This window comes from Aquarana catesbeiana, linkage group LG07, assembly GCF_042186555.1.
Source record: "Aquarana catesbeiana isolate 2022-GZ linkage group LG07, ASM4218655v1, whole genome shotgun sequence".
Classification (NCBI taxonomy): Eukaryota; Metazoa; Chordata; class Amphibia; order Anura; family Ranidae; genus Aquarana; species Aquarana catesbeiana.
The window spans coordinates 150,063,000-150,081,940 of NC_133330.1; the positions used below are offsets into that span (position 1 = coordinate 150,063,000).

At 41.0% G+C, this 18,941-nt stretch overlaps 1 protein-coding gene across 2 annotated transcripts in view; it reads right to left on the reverse strand.

Annotated features, from left to right (window-relative positions):
• LOC141103291 (40-kDa huntingtin-associated protein-like) overlaps positions 1 to 18,941 on the reverse strand; it is a 92,674-nt gene that overhangs the window by 24,371 nt on the left and 49,362 nt on the right. For both annotated transcript variants that reach the window (XM_073592717.1, XM_073592716.1), the window contains exons 8-9: positions 14,550 to 14,614; positions 4,539 to 4,620 (exon numbers count right to left, since the gene is read on the reverse strand). In XM_073592717.1, the coding sequence (XP_073448818.1) occupies positions 4,539 to 4,620; positions 14,550 to 14,614 (147 nt within the window). The remainder of the gene's footprint in view (positions 1 to 4,538; positions 4,621 to 14,549; positions 14,615 to 18,941) is intronic.

The following is an 18,941-nucleotide window of genomic DNA, read 5'->3' on the forward strand; positions in this document are numbered from 1 at the left end:
TAATCTCAAAGATGATGCAGACATAACCCAACCCACTACCACAATGATAACTGAATTCTTAAAGCAAGTATCTTTTCCGACACTATCCCTGCAACAAAGAGTGCCTAAACTTGCCACTCGCCATGGAAGAAATCCACAAAACTATAGACTCACTACCTGCTAACAAATCCCTGGGCCCAGATGGCTTCATAGGGGAATATTATCAAACATACAAACTCCTCTTATCGCCTCACCTGGGCAAACTATTTAATGCAGCCGCGGCCTCTTCCTCCTTTACACAAGAAATGCTGAATGCTCTGATAGTGACTTTGCCCAAGCCAGGGAAAGAACCGAACACCCCAGCCAACTTTCGACCCATATCACTATTAAATACTGATTTAAAATTATATGCTAAAATTATTGCAAACCGCTTGATAGATAGTCTACCTCATCGAATACATTAGGACCAGACTGGGTTCACTAGGGGGCGTCAGACCTCTGATGCTACTAGGAGGCTAACAAACATTATTCACATTGCCAAAGCCTAGAGAAAGCCTTCTCTGCTGCTAGCAATGGATGCGGAGAAGGCCTTTGATAGAGTCCACTGGGGTTACTTAAACATGGTCCTAGGAAAATTTGGGTTCTCTGGAGCCATTCTGACGGCAATAATGGCCTTATACTCAGAACCCTCAGCCCAGGTATATATCTCAGGGGTACTCTCCAAACCATTCAATATAACGAATGGAACCCGCCAAGGTAGCCCAATCTCCCCTTTAATTTTTAACTTAATTTTAGAACCCTTGGCAACTTATATCAGATCACACCAATGTATCAAAGGTTTCCTAGTCCACAAATCCGAACATCTCATTAGCCTATTTGCCAACTATATCATTTTGATGGTCACAGACCCTGAAAAATCCCTGGCTTCAGTACATGACGCACTACAAATGTTCAATAAAGTCTCCTATCACAAGGTGAACTAAAGCAAATCCTACATATTAGGTATGGGCTTGAGCCCACGACTAAAAAACAGGCTCAGTTCACGGTTTCCATACATGTGGAGTAGTGATGGTATTAAATATCTGGCAATTACCTTAAAGTTACCTGTAGGTCCAAGAAATATCTCCTAAACCTACGCGGTTTAGGAGATATTTGCATAAAGACAGCGGCGCGCAGGCGCACTGAGCATCTCGCTGCTAACGGTGATATGCCGTTAGTGGCTGCTCCCGTGCGCATGTGCGGGAGTGACGTCATCGCGGCTCCGGCCAATCACAGCGCCGGAGCCACAATACCCAGAAAGAAGATGGACGCTCCGTAGCAGAGGGGACAGTGGTGACATCGCAGGCACCTGTGTCAGTTAAGTGACACATAATGGGCTACTATGCGATGCATAGTAGCCCATTATGCTTTACCTTTGCAGGGAAACAAAGAGGAAGTAAACCCATCAGGGTTTACTTCCTCTTTAACCGCTTCTACAGAAGACCTATTTATGGCCAACTATGTTCCCTTTCTCAACTCCCTGACATCGAGACTTCAGGATTTAGCTAAGTCGGAACTATTATGGTCAGGGTGTTTAGCAGCCTTTAAGATGGCGATACTACCTCAATTAATATATCTGTTCAGGTCGCTTCCTATTCCAGTTCGCAATACTTATTTTTCCAAAATTCAAATCTATAGTCAATAGGTTTTTGTGGAAAGGAAAAAAAAGCAAGCTGGGCCTTCAAAAAATCAATAGCTTCCAGAAAAGTGGGAGGAGTGGGAAACATCTTGATTAAAGATTACTATATTGCCGCAATTCTGGCGCAATTGAGAACATGGTTCCCCAAATCACAAGAATTAGAGGAAAGCCAAACTCTAAACAATAATCTTTATGACTATTTAATGGTAAGTACATTCAATCCTACCTGCATCAATTCTTTAGCTCCCTCGATGGAAGCATCACTAAAGGCATGGAAAACACTGACAGAAAAACAAAAAATTAACTCCCCTACCTCTTCACTACCGATTCCTATCACTAGTCTATCTGGAATCATACCTGATCTCCACATAACGCAATGGGTAGAAAAAGGTATCATGAACATAGCGGACCTTATGATAGGACCTACAATGAAAACGTTTAGAGCACTACAAATTAAATTTGATTTGGGAGAATCTGAACACTATAGAGACCTCCAGATCAATCATTTCCTCTGAAAGAACCCGCCTCTCTCCATACAACTACCCTGGAGAATAATATTATACTTTACCAAACATTCAACTTAAGGTTGAACTGGATGGACTTGTGTCTTTTTTCAACCTGAATAACTATGTAACTATGTAATTTCAAAGGAATCTCTCTTCTTTTATAACGCCCTAAACGATAAGCTAACATTTACTAAACTTTCTAATATCGAGGCTTGGGAACAGGAACTGGGAGAACACTACACCCCAGATCAATGGAAACATGCACTTCAAACAACGTATGCCTCCTCTAAATGCATTAACTTGTGGGAATTAACACAAAAAAATCTTACTGCGCTGGTATCTAACCCCACATAGAATCTCTAAATTTGACACTCATGCTTCCCCATTATGTTGGAGGAAATGTAACACTATAGGTACCTTATACCATATTCTTTGGGAATGTTCAAACATACGTAAACTTTGGGACAAAGTATTTGATATGATTGCACAAATAGTAAAACAAAATTTCCCTAAAACTTCAGGATTAGCTATTCTATCTTTGGGTATAGACTCACTCCCAAAAAACACCAGGGTGATAGCGTCCCACATCTTACTAAGCACCAGGCTAGTGATTACAAGACACTGGAAAGACCAGGAACCCCCTACAATGAAGGAAATAATTATGACGACTAACACACACACCACTTATGAAATTATGTTTGCATCATCCCAGGGTAAATTTCAAGCATCACACAAACAAACAATGGAAACCGTGGACTGACTGGTATAAGTCAAAAAGTTCTGAGTGCTATTGATGATTTACAATCAAAATCTAGGGAGTTGTGTACGCTAACGTTTTAATTTCTATTATTAATTTTTCCTTTCTCCTTTCATTAATGTTTAAAATACAGTGTAATCTGTTTCAAACAGTTGTATTTTCTTGCTCAAAGCAATAGCTAGACCCTAATCAAGATGGGTAAGTTGGTAAGCACTGCAAAGCCTGAACCAAACGCTAGTTCATTAACAGGGATACTGAATCTCCCTTCCCAGGGCACAGCGTGAACCCAGAAGGGGTGTCGGAAGGGGAGATTCACCCTTTCACAATTCATTAAGTTTTTTTTTTTTTTTTTTAAGATATTCTACTAAATAATCCATCATTTTCTACACTGTATAGGGGCTTACTATTGCTTGATTAAATATGAAAGCAGATACTACTTTTATTATGTTTGTATCATGCCATATTCATGGTATAGTTTGTACCTTTTTCTTGATAAAATTCAATAAAAACTATTGAAACTAAAAAGGTGGAAAAAGTCTGAAATGATCCATCTTTGATACATTTTTTATAACATCACAGAAACCTGACATTTTAGATTGTGTGTGTGTGTATATATATATTTTTATATTTATATAGTTCTGTTCTCAGAAAATAAACCCATCATGCTGCTAAACTAGAAACTGAAAGAAAGTCTGCTCACACCTGCAGCAATCTCTTAAAATCATCCACCAGCCCCGAAACCCATGGCAACCCTCCTGTAGTAGGAAATTCAGCTCCTGCCCCACCTTTTTTCCGGGCACCTTTAGTGGTCCAACAATGTGATAAGTATACTTCTGTGCCAACAAAGAAGGTAAGGTATCGGGGGCGGTATAAAGCTTTATGGCTGCATTAAACTGGTTATGTTTACAGTGCCCAAATTTTTATAACGCATTAACACCTAAAAACAAAAAAGCCACAGCAGTTATGGCACAGTGTATTAGGCCGACTATTCAAAATTAATGGGGTGTAACGCACAAAAATGAAGCGCAGTGCAACACACATTTAAAATCCACCACTGCATGAATGGTGTACTACTAAAACATGGGAAGTATGAATGAGCCAATAATAAAATGAAGATACATACCTCAACAGTACATAATGTTTTTGGGTGATGCTATTAAAATTGCATAAAAATTTATAAAGGAAATTTTGTTTTTAACGCCTCAAAGTCAAAAGGAGGCAGTTCCATCAGAAACAGGTACAGGAATCTACACACTATTTGTCATGTTTTGGCATTTATCGACGTGTACAACGTACATCAGCAGATTGCAATCATGTAACTGCTACCCTGTACGGAATTATTTACTTGTCTTCATGTACTTGTTTGTTTTATTTCTGTCCAATAAATGTTCTGGAAAGTAGACTCTCTTAGCTTACTCAGAGCTACAGTCTGAGCATTGCATACTAAGCTGTCAACCATGTCTTATGGTTGAGGGAAGAATGCTGGTGATATTATTGGAGGATTCCACCCCCAGTTGACATTTAGAATTGTAATGACACCGGAAATGGCAGTGAGAGACAATCAATTAAACTATGCAGGCATCTGGGGGGTGGGGGTGGGGGTCTGGAAGGTCCTCACCATGGTTGTGACTGTCAAAAGCTTCCCAGTCATACTTCTCTAGAGTCTGTGCATGTTCTGGTAGAAGTTTTTGAGGAGGCGGCTGAAATGAGAGAGAGAGAGAGAGAGAGAGAGAGAGAGAGAGAGAATCTTAAATTAAGAAATGTTACAATAGTTCAGATGCGAGATAAGTAAACAAAAATACAAATAAGCATTATGCCAAAGGTTTAATGCCATTTTATGTACTCCTCCTAGTACTGTAGGTTTGGGAGAGAGAAGAGTGGAATAGATTATGCAGACAACATGATGTTACAATCTGCATTAGATATAAATCACAGAGCTAGGCCTGCAAGAATATACAGCAATCATTCCAAATCTATTTTTCCTTTTCCAAGTCTTGATCAGATCCCATTCCATTAAATTCTTTGCTCTAGGTTTCACATTATCTTGAGATTCAAGTAATGTTAAACCTGTGTTTTTTTTTGTTTTTTTTAATTAAAATAAAAACAAACATGGTATACTTACCTGCTCAGTGCAATGGTTTTGCACAGAGCAGCCCAGGTCCCCTGCCAGTGCGCTCCAGGTCCCTTCTTTTCAGCGAGTGCCCCCATGGAAAGTGTCTTTTCATGGGGGCACCTGTGCGGGCTTGTGCTTGAGCCGCCCTGTCTGTGCCTATTGACACAGACTGGGCAACTCTTCCGACGCCTGTGCTCCCTCGTCACAGCATTTGATTGACAACAGCAGGAGCGAATGGCTCCCACGGCTATCAATCTGCCGAATGAGAAGGAAGACAGCGGCAAGAATTGCTGCCCTCCTGCACGTTGCTGGATCGGATTGGGCTCAGGTAAGAATATAAACCAGAAGGAGGATCCCATCATTTCATCTGGAGTATGGTGGTCCCATCCCTTTCAATAGAAATAGAAGTATATGCCCCCTAGTTGGGACTTTAAATGGATCACCAACTCCAAGGTTAATTAAAATTATTCTTTAATTTAATGTATTAAAATGCAAATACACAAGATCGCATATATGAAAGAATGCACATCATGTGCTACATAAAACAAACCAATGTATTAAGTGAAAACTCATACAATATAAATGCCCAAATGCACGACACGTTTCCGGTATTGGGTGTTCCAATACCTTCTTCAGGGGCCCAGGGTTCAGAAAGTTTAGTGTTTAAATACATTCTGGTGTAGTCATTCAGTGTCAAAGATCCATGTGAAGGACCAATGGGTTTATATTGACACTGCACACCTCACCATTAGTGGGAATTGTGAATAATTAGCGTGTTGTCTGAGTGGGTGGTACCCGCATAGTCTCACGAAGAGTGCTCCAATTATGAGCCAATGTGAGAGGAGACCAGATTGTTCATCCAAGGCACTGTTGTAAAGTTGAATAGCCTAGGGACCAATGTCCCAATGTTCCACCTTAAATGAAACAAGTCTGTCCCTCCTGCGTGGATGTAGAATTACTGGATGAATGCCAGGTAAGAATAAGGGGGGCTGGGGGGATTCTGCAGCAGAGAAGGCATTTTATGCATTAAGGTAAAAAAGGATAAAGTCAGGCTACTTCGGAAGGCTAGAGAGATGGGGAAAGTTTTATATGGCGGCACTAGGATTTCAATATATCCAGATTTCTCCCCTGATCTACAGAAGCGCAGAGCTGAATTCCTGGGAGTTAAACGTAGCCTGCAAAAGTTTGATGTCACATATGCCCTTCTGTATCCCGCCAGGCTTCGGATAAACGCACTGGGAGGAAGCCAGATTTTTGACTCTCCTGCCAGTGCGTTGGCATGTTTGGAAGACAAGAAGGATCAATTGTCAATGAAATAATTGTGGAAATTGGTTTGAATATATCACATATAGGTGGGGAAGGGTAAAAGAAATTAATATTGCTTATGTGGAGCAGGGATAGGCTCAGACACGGGTATAATGGAAGTTGGTTTTGGATGGAGGTGGATTAAAATAAGTGTTTATGTAGTTGCAGTGATGGGGGGGAGGGAGATGGGGGGGGGAGGGGGGAAGGGGGATTGGGAGTTACGAGTCGGGTGTGGGTGGGGTGGTATGGGACGGTCATTAAACAAGCCTCGAGGGGTAACCTAGAATGGTATGGGTTGGGTGGGGGGGGGGGGGGGGATTTTATAATTCTGAGTTGGGGAGGAGGGGAGGAGGGGAGGGAGGGGGGGGGGGGGTAAAGGGAACACAAGAGGAAGAACACATGGGAGGGTACGAGTGGGTACACTGAATAATAAGAAATTACACGGTACACTAGTTTATATAATAACACACCTGGCACAACAAAAAATCAGGTATGGCATCTGGTACACTGGGTTATGTAATGATATGCAGGGCACAGTAGAATATGAGTATATTAGGAAAGTGTGGAGTGTGGAAACATGGGTATGCTCTGTGAATAAAAGGATCACTAATTTAGTATTTGATAAATAGGGAAATTATTTCGTTGATAATGGGGAGTAAAGTAGAACAAGGGGCAGATTGGATGCAGGTGGTATTAGTGACGGTGGGAGTCCTGGGCATAATATAGCAAGACATCCTGCGATGTATCTCTCCCCTTGTAGTCTTTTCTGCAGATGTGGCTGATAATCATGTTACAGTATAGTCAATGGTATTGAATATTGGATCATGGAATGTCCGGGGGTTGGGTACCTCTGAAAAAAGGGCTGCTGTTTTTGATATGCTGGATATTTTTAAAGTGGGTATTGCCTGCCTGCAGGAGACACACTTGACCAATGACACTAAATGTCAAATAAAGATTAAGCATTATCAGTACCAATACCATACGGTACACACCTCGTATTCTAGAGGTGTATCGTGTTTATTGGTGGAGGGGTAGTGTTTACCTGCAGGCAGTGCAAGATAGATGGGGAGGGCCGCTATATTTTTCTACATTGTATAATAGAAAATCAGGAATGCATATTTGCAAATATTTACATCCCCCCTCCTTTCAAATTAGATGTTCTGTATTGTTTACTGGAGTTTGTAGCTGATAGACCTAGCATACCAGTTATTGTAGTTGGGGATTTCAATGTCGTTATTAACAAAAAAATGGATAGGTTTCTCCCAGGTAATCAGGGATGGGGGCCACAAGAAAAGCGTATGGGTCAATTTCTTGAAGAAGCTGGATTATTGGACCTCTGGTGAATACGGAACCCGGTGGCACAGCAATTTTCATGCTATTCGGGTTCCTATTCCACACTTTCAAGAATCGACCTTATATTGGGCAATAATTTAGCCTCCCAAATAATCAAAGATATAGTTTACCAACCTAGGGGGGTGTCGGATCACTCATTGTTGACAGCTATGGTAAATATAAGGAATAATAAATTAGGTGGGTTGTGGAGGATGAACCCAATATGGTTCGAAATAGAAGAAGGTCAGAATGAGATTGTAGGCAAGTTGAAAGAATTTATAGACTTTAATATGGATACAACAACAAGAGGGGTGATGTGGGATGCTTTAAAGGCGTATCTGAGGGGTTTACTTATCCAGCAGGTTTCAAGGACAAAAAAGACATCGTTGGAATGGGAGGTTAAGATCAGGGCAGAGTTAGCTGCAGCCGAAAGGGAGTATGTGAAGGAGCCATCCTCCAACACTCGTAGTATGTGGGAGAATAAGCAACAAACATATAAAGAGGTAATGGTCAGGAAATCGGAAAACAAAAGATTGTTCCAAAAACAAATAGCGTATGGGGAAGGGGAAAAAGTTGGTAAGATGTTGGCCTATATTGTTAGGGCCAGTGTCCCACCTTCCGCAATCCCCGCTATTAGAACCATGGGCGGAGAGATATCATCTGTGACAGATGAGATAAGCAATACGTTTAAGGAATATTATGAAGAGCTGTATAAGTCCCGCGGGGGTGCGGGAGGGGAGGAAATGGACAGTTTTTTCAAGAATATTGAACTACCCTCCCTCACAGACACTGACAGAGAGGTTTTAGAGGCCCCGATAACAATAGAGGAAATTAGAACGGCTGTAGCAGAGATGGCAAATCAGAAGTCCCCTGGCACCGATGGCCTCCCTGCTGAAACATATAAAAAATATGGGGAAATTTTACTCCCGGAACTCCTTAATGTACTTGACTGGGCAAAGGAAGAATGGAAATTACCTAAATCAATGACCGAAGCCACGATTATTATGCTGCCTAAGGAGGGGAAAGACCCCTTAGAGCCTGGGTCCTATAGACCTATTTCCTTGCTTTGCTCAGATGCTAAAATTCTGGCAAAGATTCTTGCTATTAGACTTAAAAAAAAATTTCAAAATTAGTTCACTCAGACCAAACGGGTTTTATTCCCCAGAGGACAATTAGTAGGAACATCAGGAGGCTTTTTTTAAACCTGCAAATACCTATAGAGAACACGGGTTCAAGGGCGGTTATGATGCTGGATGTGGTAAAGGCGTTTGATAGCCTTGAATGGGGGTTTATGTGGCGTGTCCTGAAGGAGTTTGGCTTCGGCCCATCTTTTAGGAAGTGGGTTGAAATTTTATATAATGACCCCAGCGCCAAAGTCAAAGTTAATAACGTTCTTTCAGATGGGTTCCGACTTGAAAGAGGCACAAGGCAGGGGTGCCCTCTGTCACCTCTGATTTTTGCCTTGGCCATGGAACCGGTGGCCGCAGCAGTGAGGCAAAGTCAGCTTATGGAAGGGTTCCGGAGAAGGGGGAGAGAGGAGAGAATTGCACTATATGCGGACGATGTCCTCATATTCCTAGGAGATACGGAGTGCTCACTTAAGCAAGTGATAGATATATTCACGAGTTTTGGAAAGATATCTGGCCTCACCATAAACTGGGAAAAATCAATGCTATTACCGGTAGACCCAATTAGGAAAAATGCATATTTGGATAGTATACAAATAGAAATAGTGGAGATAGTAAAATACTTAGGTATTTATATAACAAAGGACCCAGGTAACTATATATATCATAATTTGGCCCCCTTGTTGACGAAGTTTAAAAATAAAATAAAATTAATCTATGGAGGAGGCTCCCCTTATCAGTTGCTGGACGATGCAATTTGATCAAAATGCTGTGGTTGCCCCAGATGTTGTTCATATTGCAGAATTCACCAATATGGATTTATAAGAAATGGTTTAAAAAAATAGACACAATGTTAAGAGATCTTATATGGAAAGGGGGACAATCTAGGATAAGCCTACAAACCTTACAATTATCAACTCGAGAGGGGGGTATGGCGGTTCCACACCCCCGAAGCTATTTTTTAGCATCTCAGTTACAGCATATAGGGTCAGGGGATAAAAACAATGAGGGTATAATGACCATGGGAGCGCCACATGAAACATTAGCGGAGGTTCTGGAGGCAAATTCTTTTGCCTCTAGACCCCCCACAGTTAAATTAATGTTGAAAGTGTGGAAATCCATTAAAACTCTGGAAGGTGTGGGAGGAATGGCTAGGTATGCTCCCCTTTGGGATAATAAGAACCTACAAGAACTAATACCAATGAGGAAAATAAAGTCTTGGGAAACAAAGGGAATAGTAAAATTGGCTCAATTGTACAATGGTAGCAGGCTTAAAACATTCACCTCATTAAAGGAGGAATTTGATATTCCGAACTACACGTACTACAATTATCTACAAATAAGGCATGCCCTAAAGGCGCTATTTGGGGAACAGGGCCCGAGATGGAGTTTCTCCCCTATTATTTGCAGAATGGGTAGTTCGGATGGATCCAGGGGCTCCATAGCAGAAATGTATCCATTATTATGTAGAGGTAGTATGGAGAGACCAGGGAAGCTCAAGTGTAGAAGTAAATGGGAAAGGGATGTGGGTAACATATCGGACGAGCAATGGAAAAAGATGCTGGAGGGAGGACATCAGGTCTCGGTATCACCCGCACAGAAGTTTTCACATTTAATGCTCCTACACAGGGCATATTATACACCAAAGAGACTGTTTGAATTCGGGCGGAGGACGGATGCTAATTGCCCAAGATGCCAGAATACTGGAGACTTGATCCATATGATATGGAAATGCCCAAAATTACATCGGTACTGGACAGAAATATTAGAATTTATAAATAAGATCTTTAAATTAGGATTGAAAATGGATGCAAAGTTATGTGTATTGGGTGTTGGGGGAAGGCCAAGGTAGAGGCAACAATATAAACAAAGCAGTGGTGAGATGCCTTTTTCAGGCAAGGAAATGGATAGCTATGAGGTGGCAGGCGGAGGGACCCCCTTCAAAGACTGACTGGATTAGATCAGTGACAGAAACGGTTTGGAAAGAAAAGGTAGTATATGTGAGGAAAAATCTGAAGGAGTTCAAAAAAATCTGGAACCCATGGTTAGAAGAAATAGGGTACCCCATGTAAAGTGTGGGCAGGAAGGAGAGGTGTAGGTATAGAGTGCCAAGGAACTACCTAAGGAGTATCAGTTAAATTCCTGTGTTGGGGGGGGTAGGTACGGTGGGGAAAAAAAGGGAAAAAACGAGTGTACGTTTTAGGATATTTCGGTATTTGGAGTGTTGTGCATACGAATTTTGTAATGTTTACCGTTGATGGTAATTATTGTATAACACTGTGTAATGAATAAAGAATATTTAAATAAAGAAAAAAAAAAAAAAAAAAAAACCCTTAAGGCTTCAGAACCACTTTAAGAACACAATAGACTATAAACTACTTGTTAAACACAAACACACATAACCTTTGAATTTTAACAATGATGTAACACATCAGTTTTGTTCACGCTTTCCCTTTGCGACAGCTGGCCATAACAATATAATGAAAATCTTTTGGTTACCAAATATACTTTTCATTATGCTGGAGCCTCCCATGTATATCTGCTTTAAGTGCCCGTTCATACCAGAACGGAGTGCAGAAAACCTGTGTTACGTGCGCGTTGCCCACATCGTGTTCAAAACACACTACAGTTGCAATCTGCTGTGGGTGTCATCGCTGTAAGTTAACAACAACCCAAAAAAAGGTCACAAACGCAGTGCCTTTACCTGCACCGGATCGCTTGGTACAGAAATACCATGCAATCCAATTGCAGTGCATTTTTGTAAAGTAGTGATGCACTACTTTTGAGGTTTTCCAGTGCGATTTAACCCATTTAAAGTGAATGGGCTAAAATCGCATCACATGTGAATCTCACAGGAATATGCAACACGCTCATGTACAATTTCTGGTGTGAACTGGCTCTAAAAAAGTTTTCTTCACAGAATTTAGATCAATTATCATGCGACTCATCCTCGTACAAAACAATCAATAAAAAAAACCATCATGGAGGTTTGACTATACCCTACTTAATTAACATGTTGTGGCCCAAATAACAGATGTAAATTACTTCTGCGGGTGTCAGTTTTGTATTACCGGATACAACAGATAAACTATATTCCTCTGGCATGTAATTTCAGCTCACCTTCAACCCAGTGTTCAGGATTCTAGAACAACAAAAAAAATCCTCCTCACTACCAATAGCACAATTTTTTTTAGGTGAAAGTTACCAAAACACCTACTCAAAGGTGAAAAAGCCTTTGAGGAAGTCACTAGTGAAAGCCCAAATTAAAGGGCAAGGCATTATCTCACCAATTCACTTCTAGGTCAACTTATAAATCGGTAAGCAGATTGTGGGGATGGTGGAGGAACACTTGCGGTGATTACTGGAAGCACACAGACATGAGGAGATGCATACACTTTATTGTTGAATTTGGACAATTGTAATTACCCTTCACAGTCATCAGCGGGAGGATCTGTACGCTTTCATTTTGCACAGTAAAGTTGCTGCATATATTCATGTATTTATGTTAACTGGAATTTATTGATAAGACATATGTATTATGTCACTTTAAGTATTGATTAATACACTTAGTTTTGCATAGTTTTGCATTTTGTAGTGACATAAAACTGGCTATAGAACACAAAAGACTATGGAAAGGAATTGGACCCCAACAGTTGCAATACATTTTGCCGCACACAGCCATTTGGTTAACAAATTACGTTGCATGATCATAGAACAAGTGAGAAAGTCTTACAGGGGTGGTAGCTGGGATAACCTGCTCCTGAGAAAGGAAACATCTTGGATATAGATCCTTAATATAGGTATCCACAAGGGTTCAAATACATGTTTTCTTGATGACTGATGACCAACAGCTTCAAGAATTAGCATTTTAGCTCCTGGTACTGTTGTCCCATCTGTGTGTGCGAAAAACTTTTGTGAAGCGGTGTAACTGGATTATGTTAAGAATGTTATGAAACCAGGATTCTTCTGCCTTATTTGACTGTCTGCACAGTAAACATGTAAAATGCATTCATTTGGAAACATGCATCATTAAATGTTCGAGTACTGTGAGGAGTGCAGCTTCTATCTGGCTTCACAATCGGTTCCCTACTGCACATGCACGGAGCGCACTGCACTTTCTGAATGGCATGGCGGCGGTGGAAGGAGGAGGGCCAAACTTCCAGGTGATCTTGCCGTAGCGGGCTCTCCCGAAAGTGGGGACAGGTACCTGTCAAAAACAGGTACCCGCTTCCCCCCCCCAAAAAGGTGCCAAATATGGCAGCAGAGGGGTGAGGAAGCAAACCCTTTTTGGGTGGAGCTCTGCTTAAAAGTGATGGTAAAGTCTTTCTTTTTTTTTTTTTTAAATAACAAACATGTTATACTTACCTGCTCTTTGCAGTTGCTTTTGCACAGAGCAGCCTGGATCCTCCTCTTATCTGGGTCACAGTTCCATGTATCCATTCAGACACAGAGCTGCGATCTGGCCCTGCCCCCTCTCGCTCCCGATTGGCTGAGTGATTTTAATTGACAGCAGTGGGAGCCAATCGCACCGGGCTGCTCTCAGCCAATGAGGAGGGGAGTCCCAGGCAGCTTAGACACTCCGGCAGCATCGCTGGATAAAGGCGGGCTCAGGTAAATATTAGGGGGGCTGCTGTACACAGAAGGTTTTTTTTTTTTTTTTATCTTAATGCATTAAATTAAAAAAAAAAAAAAAAAAAAAAAAAACTTCTGCCTTTACAATCCCTTTAAGTATGTTTAACCACTTGCCACCCGCCCACTCTCAAATGACAGCTGGGAGGTGCGGCTCTCGTTCTGGGTGGACGTCATACGACGGCTTCCCAGAACAACGGCGCATGGGGATCGCGCCGTGTTGCTAGGACACGGCGCGACCCTGATATCTGTAAAGAGCCGCGGCTCTTTAACCATGTGATCGGCTGTGTCCAATAACATGTAAACACGGAGATGCCGGTAATCGGTGCTCCTCGCCTCACACTGACAAAGTGTGAGGAGAGGAGAGTCGATCAGCGGCATCTCCTCACATAGGACATCTAGGGATGTAATCAGGGCACTGATCATAAGAGCCCACCACTGCCAGCAATGTGTGCCCACCACTGCCAGCAATGTGTGCCCACAAATGGCAGAAATCTGTGGCCATTAGTGATGCCAGTCATTGCTGGCTATAGTGCTGCCCATCAGTGCCGCCTATCTGTGCCCATCAGTGCCAACCATCAGTGCCGCCTATCTGTGCCCATCAGTGTCGCCCATCAGTGTCGCCTATCTGTGCCGCCCATCAGTGCAGCCTATCAGCACCCATCATTGAAGAAGAAAAATTACTTACTACAAAAAAAAAAAAATAGTAAAGGAAAAAGTAAAAAACCCAGAAGTGATTAAATACCACCAAAAGAAAGCTCCATTTTTGTGAAGAAAATGATAAAAAAAAAAAAAATTCACATGGTTACAGTGTAGCATGACCGCACAATTGTCAAAGTGTTATAGCACTGAAAGCTGAAAAATGATCTAGGCAGGAAGGGGGGTTAAGTGCCCTGTATTGAGGTGGTTAAAAGAGGTTACAGAACAAAAAGACATCTACGGATGACCACATATGAGCACATTTTTCATACAACTAGATTTGACCAATAATTTTGTCATCCGAGATACCAAAGTGAGAAAAAATGTGTTTTAAAATTATGTTGTATGCCAATAACACTTTTCAATCATTTGTATCAACAGAACAGCTTCCTTGTTGCATAAATAGATTAGAATTACTGTTTACCTGCAACAGCATGAGGAGGAGGACACGTGATACTTCACATTTTGCTATAATGTCCAAAAATGCTCCTGCAATGCAAAATATTTCACAAAATACATAAACATAAAAGTCTAATGCATGCATTTTTTTCAATCCTGTGTGTTATTTGTTCATTGTTCTAAATTTTCTTTACTAATTCACTAGACATTCTTTTTTTTCCTTTTTCAATTCAGGAAATATTTTATCACATGGATCTGGTGAAGTTTCTACGTGCAAGGTTTTATTGATTTCTGCAATATTTGGTTTTAAAACTTTACTTTGTAATGAGTAATGAGTTACTAAGACATCTGCTGAAGAGGGATATGGCTTAGCAAATGGCTGAAGTAATTTGCATATATAAAGCATTTTCTTGAAGACATAAAAGAATTTGATTTTAGCAACAACATTTACCATACTACATGTTTAGTTAGGGCAGTATCGCCCAACTTCATCTGTTTCACAAACCTTTTTTTTTTTTTTTTTTTTAAATATAACATAAATACACTTATACCTAAAAAAAAAAAAGTTTTGTAGACTGTTGAATACTTTATTGCTTTTGTTTTTCGACAGATAGATAACCAGATAAAACATTAAAGTGATATTAAAGTATTTTATTTTTTTCCAAACAAAGTTTTTTATTTTGAACCAAATTGCATACAAGTTTTGTTAATTGCATATATGCATACATGTATACATTATACAGTAACTGCACGATAAATAAAGATGTTTACATATATTAATGTTCTGCTTTAAGTTTCTTCTGATGTTCTCTATTATTTTATCACTTAATGTAAAATGTGGATACAATACTTTCATTAAAGGTAAGGTGTATTTCTGGTGTAAAAGGGGTGTATATCAATCATGAGCAAGTTTCCGAATCCTGTAGCCATCGGTCCCATATTTTATTGAATTTATCCTGGCATCCTCTATTGATGTATATAATCCGTTTATAGGGGAGTGTCCCATTTATATCTGATCTCCATTCTTTAGTCTCAGGGGGTGAGGGACGCATCCATTTCCTAGCTATCATCTTCCTACACGAGAAAAGAGCCTCCTGTAAAAATATCTTAGTGTATTTATCCAGTGGGTCTGGAAATATACCTAGCAGACATTGCTTAAGGTCCAGTGTCACAGGGAAGCCCATGTTATCGTGCAGGAAGTTTACTGTTTCCAGAGGCCCTGTATTTGTGGACATGACCAAAGGAGGTGAAAGAATGAACAACCTATGGACTTACACATTGGGCACAAAGCTGAGTAATTTTGTTTGTATCTGGCCACCCTAAGCGGGGTTAGGTATGCACGGTGTATTATGTATAACTGTCAACCTGATAGTTTGGGTGATACCGCTTTACAAGTGAGTGTCCAATGCTTCTTCCCATTCCTCATCTTCTAATATGCCCAGATCTCTTTCCCAACGAGGTTTGAGACTGTATGCTAGTTTTGTGGCTACTGGAGTGGTAAGCATGGTGTAGAAACACGAGATCAATTTTTTTGGGTCTGTGTTTTTTATAATTGCTATTAAAGGATTGGGAGATGACTGTAGTGGGGGCTGTGAGAATTGGGCCAGTGTTGCATGTCTCAATTGGAGAAATCTAAATAACATATTGCCATGCAGATTAAATTCTGCTTTAAGGGTATTAAAGCTTTTGAGGGTTTCATTTGACCATATATGGTGTAGGTAGAATATACCCCTCTCTATCCAAAGCTCAGGGTTTTGGATGCAGTGGAGTTCTGGCAAGTCTCTGTTGTACCATAGGGGAGTATAGTCATTATGTCTAGGTATGTTGAGTTTATTGTTAGCAAGTTCCCAGATACGTCTATAATGGTACATCAGGGACGTCTTATGTATGTTTCCTTCATTGGTCCTTGTGCCCATGGTGATAGCATATATTGAATCTAAGGTTCTTTGTGCCCATTGTGGGCAAAGTAGAAGTCGAAATCTTTCACTATCCACCTTGTCTATATGGTATAGTTGTGACAGTTGGGACGCAATGTAATAGTGATTAAAGTCTGGGAGTGCAGTACCTCCCACGACTATTGGGTTTTTGAGGGCTTGCCATGATATCTTATGTCTATTTTTCCCCCACACAAAGGATTTGAGAAGGGACTCAAATATTTTAAAGTGTTTTAAGGGTATGTAAATTGGGGCATGCCAGAGTATGTATAATATTTTAGGGAGTAATATCATCTTTATAAGGTTGATGCGGCCCCATATCCCTAAGGGTAATCGAGTCCATGATTGGATTTTAGTTTTAATAAGGGAATATAGTGGCTTAATGTTAAGCGTTATATAATCTGCTGTATTTTTGGAGGTGGATATTCCTAGATATTTGATTGTGTCTACTCTTTGTAGTAGTAAGGTGGCTTGGAATTCCGTGAGTGGGAAGGTGTCTATTGGTAAGACTTGAGATTTCCCCCAGTTTATTTTAAGACCTGAGAACTTCCCGAATCGTTCAATTGTTTGAAGGGCTCGGTGGAGTGAAGGGCCTGGGTCGGCTAGATATAGTAATGTATCATCAGCATACATGCTGATTTTTTCCATAAGGGGTCCAATTTTTAATCCTATAATCTCTGGGTCTGTCTGAATAGAAATAGCCAATGGTTCCGCAGCCAGAGCATACAGTAGTGGGGACAACGGACAGCCTTATCTTGTGCCTCTCTGGAGGTCAAACTTCTGAGATGGCCATCCGTTTGCCACCACTCTGGCTGTAGGGTTTTGGTATAGTAATTGTACCCATTTGATGAAGTTTGGACCAAAGCCGTATCGTTTAAGACAACTCCAGAGATATCCCCACTCTACTGAATCGAACGCTTTGGCTGTTTAGAGGGTGACTACTACTCTTGTGCCTACATTTTCATGTGTAGCCTGCAGATTTATAAATAGTTTCCGGAGGTTAAAGGAGGTGTTGCGTCCCGGCATAAAACCTGCCTGGTCAGCATTTATGAGGTTGAGTATCACTTGATTGAGTCGCATGGCTAGGATTTTGGCTAGAATTTTAGGGCGATAAGAGTCCGGATAGCCCGGGTCTTTGCCCGGTTTAGGTATAAGAACTATTGTGGCTTCTCCCATAGAGGGTGGCAGGGTAAATATTTTGAACATATCGTTATAGAGGGTAAGCAATTTGGGAGTGAGTATTTCATTGTAGTGTGAGTAAAATTCTATGGGTAGCCCATCTGATCCAGGGGATTTGGATTTAGCAAAGCTTGCTATTGCGACATCTATTTCTTCTCTGGTAAGAGGGGCCTCCAAAAGTTCTCTTTGTTCAGTCGTAGGTTGAGGGAATGTTACTTCTTCCAAGAAGGGAGCCATGTCATCGGGTCCCTCCTGGGCCCTAGAAGTATATAAATCCATAAAGAATTCCCTGAACTTTGATAACACATCAGGGGGATCGGAGATCCCCTGACCTGAGCCCAGAAGTGTAATAACCACCGGAGGTTTGTCCTCATTTCGAGCTAGAAACGCAAGAAGCTTTCCAGCCCTCTCTCCTTGTTCAAAGTATTTCTGTTTGGCAAAAAATAATTTTTGTCTCGCTTTTTCGTATTGCAGCTGGTTTATGATCCTTGACTGTAATTTGAGGTGGGAGGCATTGGCCTGGGAAGGGTCAGCATGGTATGTCTGTTCTATGCGTGAGAGATCGGCTTCCGCCTTAGCATAGGTTTCTGCTGAATTTGTTTTGATCCTGTTAATACGGGTTATTAAAGAAGCCCTGGCGTGTAATTTAAAAGTTTCCCATACTGTCAGGAAAGAGGCAGAATTTGTGTTGTCCACAAAAAAGTTTTCCCATTCGGTTGACAAGTTATCATCGTCAGGCAACAATGTCAACCAGAATGGATTGAGGCGCCATGAAGTTGGTGGTTTGTCTGTGTGGAAGTTGAGTGTGATCCAATATGGAGCATGATCTGAAAGCAGTCTAGGACCGAACTCTGTCTCTAGGAGACGTGATACCAGATTTTGGGATATAAAAATGAAATCAATTCATGACATAGTGTTATGCGTTGCTGAAAAACAGGAGTATTTACGTGTGTGTGAATATTTATGTCTCCAGGTGTCTATCAAGTGAAAAGGTGAGAAGAGCCTAGCAAGTCTAGTGTCTTTGGGGGTGTTCGTGCTAAGTGGTGTTGGTTTTAATCTGTCCAGCTCTAGGTTAAGTGTAGTGTTGAAATCTCCCATCCATATTATTTGAGCTGCTGGGTAACGTGCTATAAAGGAAATTCCTTCTAGCAGTATAGATGTGGAAAATGGGGGAGGGACATAAACAGCCAGAATTAAAAAGGATTCCCCGTGGAGTTTAGAGGATATAAATATGTATCTGCCTTGTGGACCTGTTTGCAATTCACATTGTTCAAAATGCACTGTTTTTGCGATAAGTAACGAAA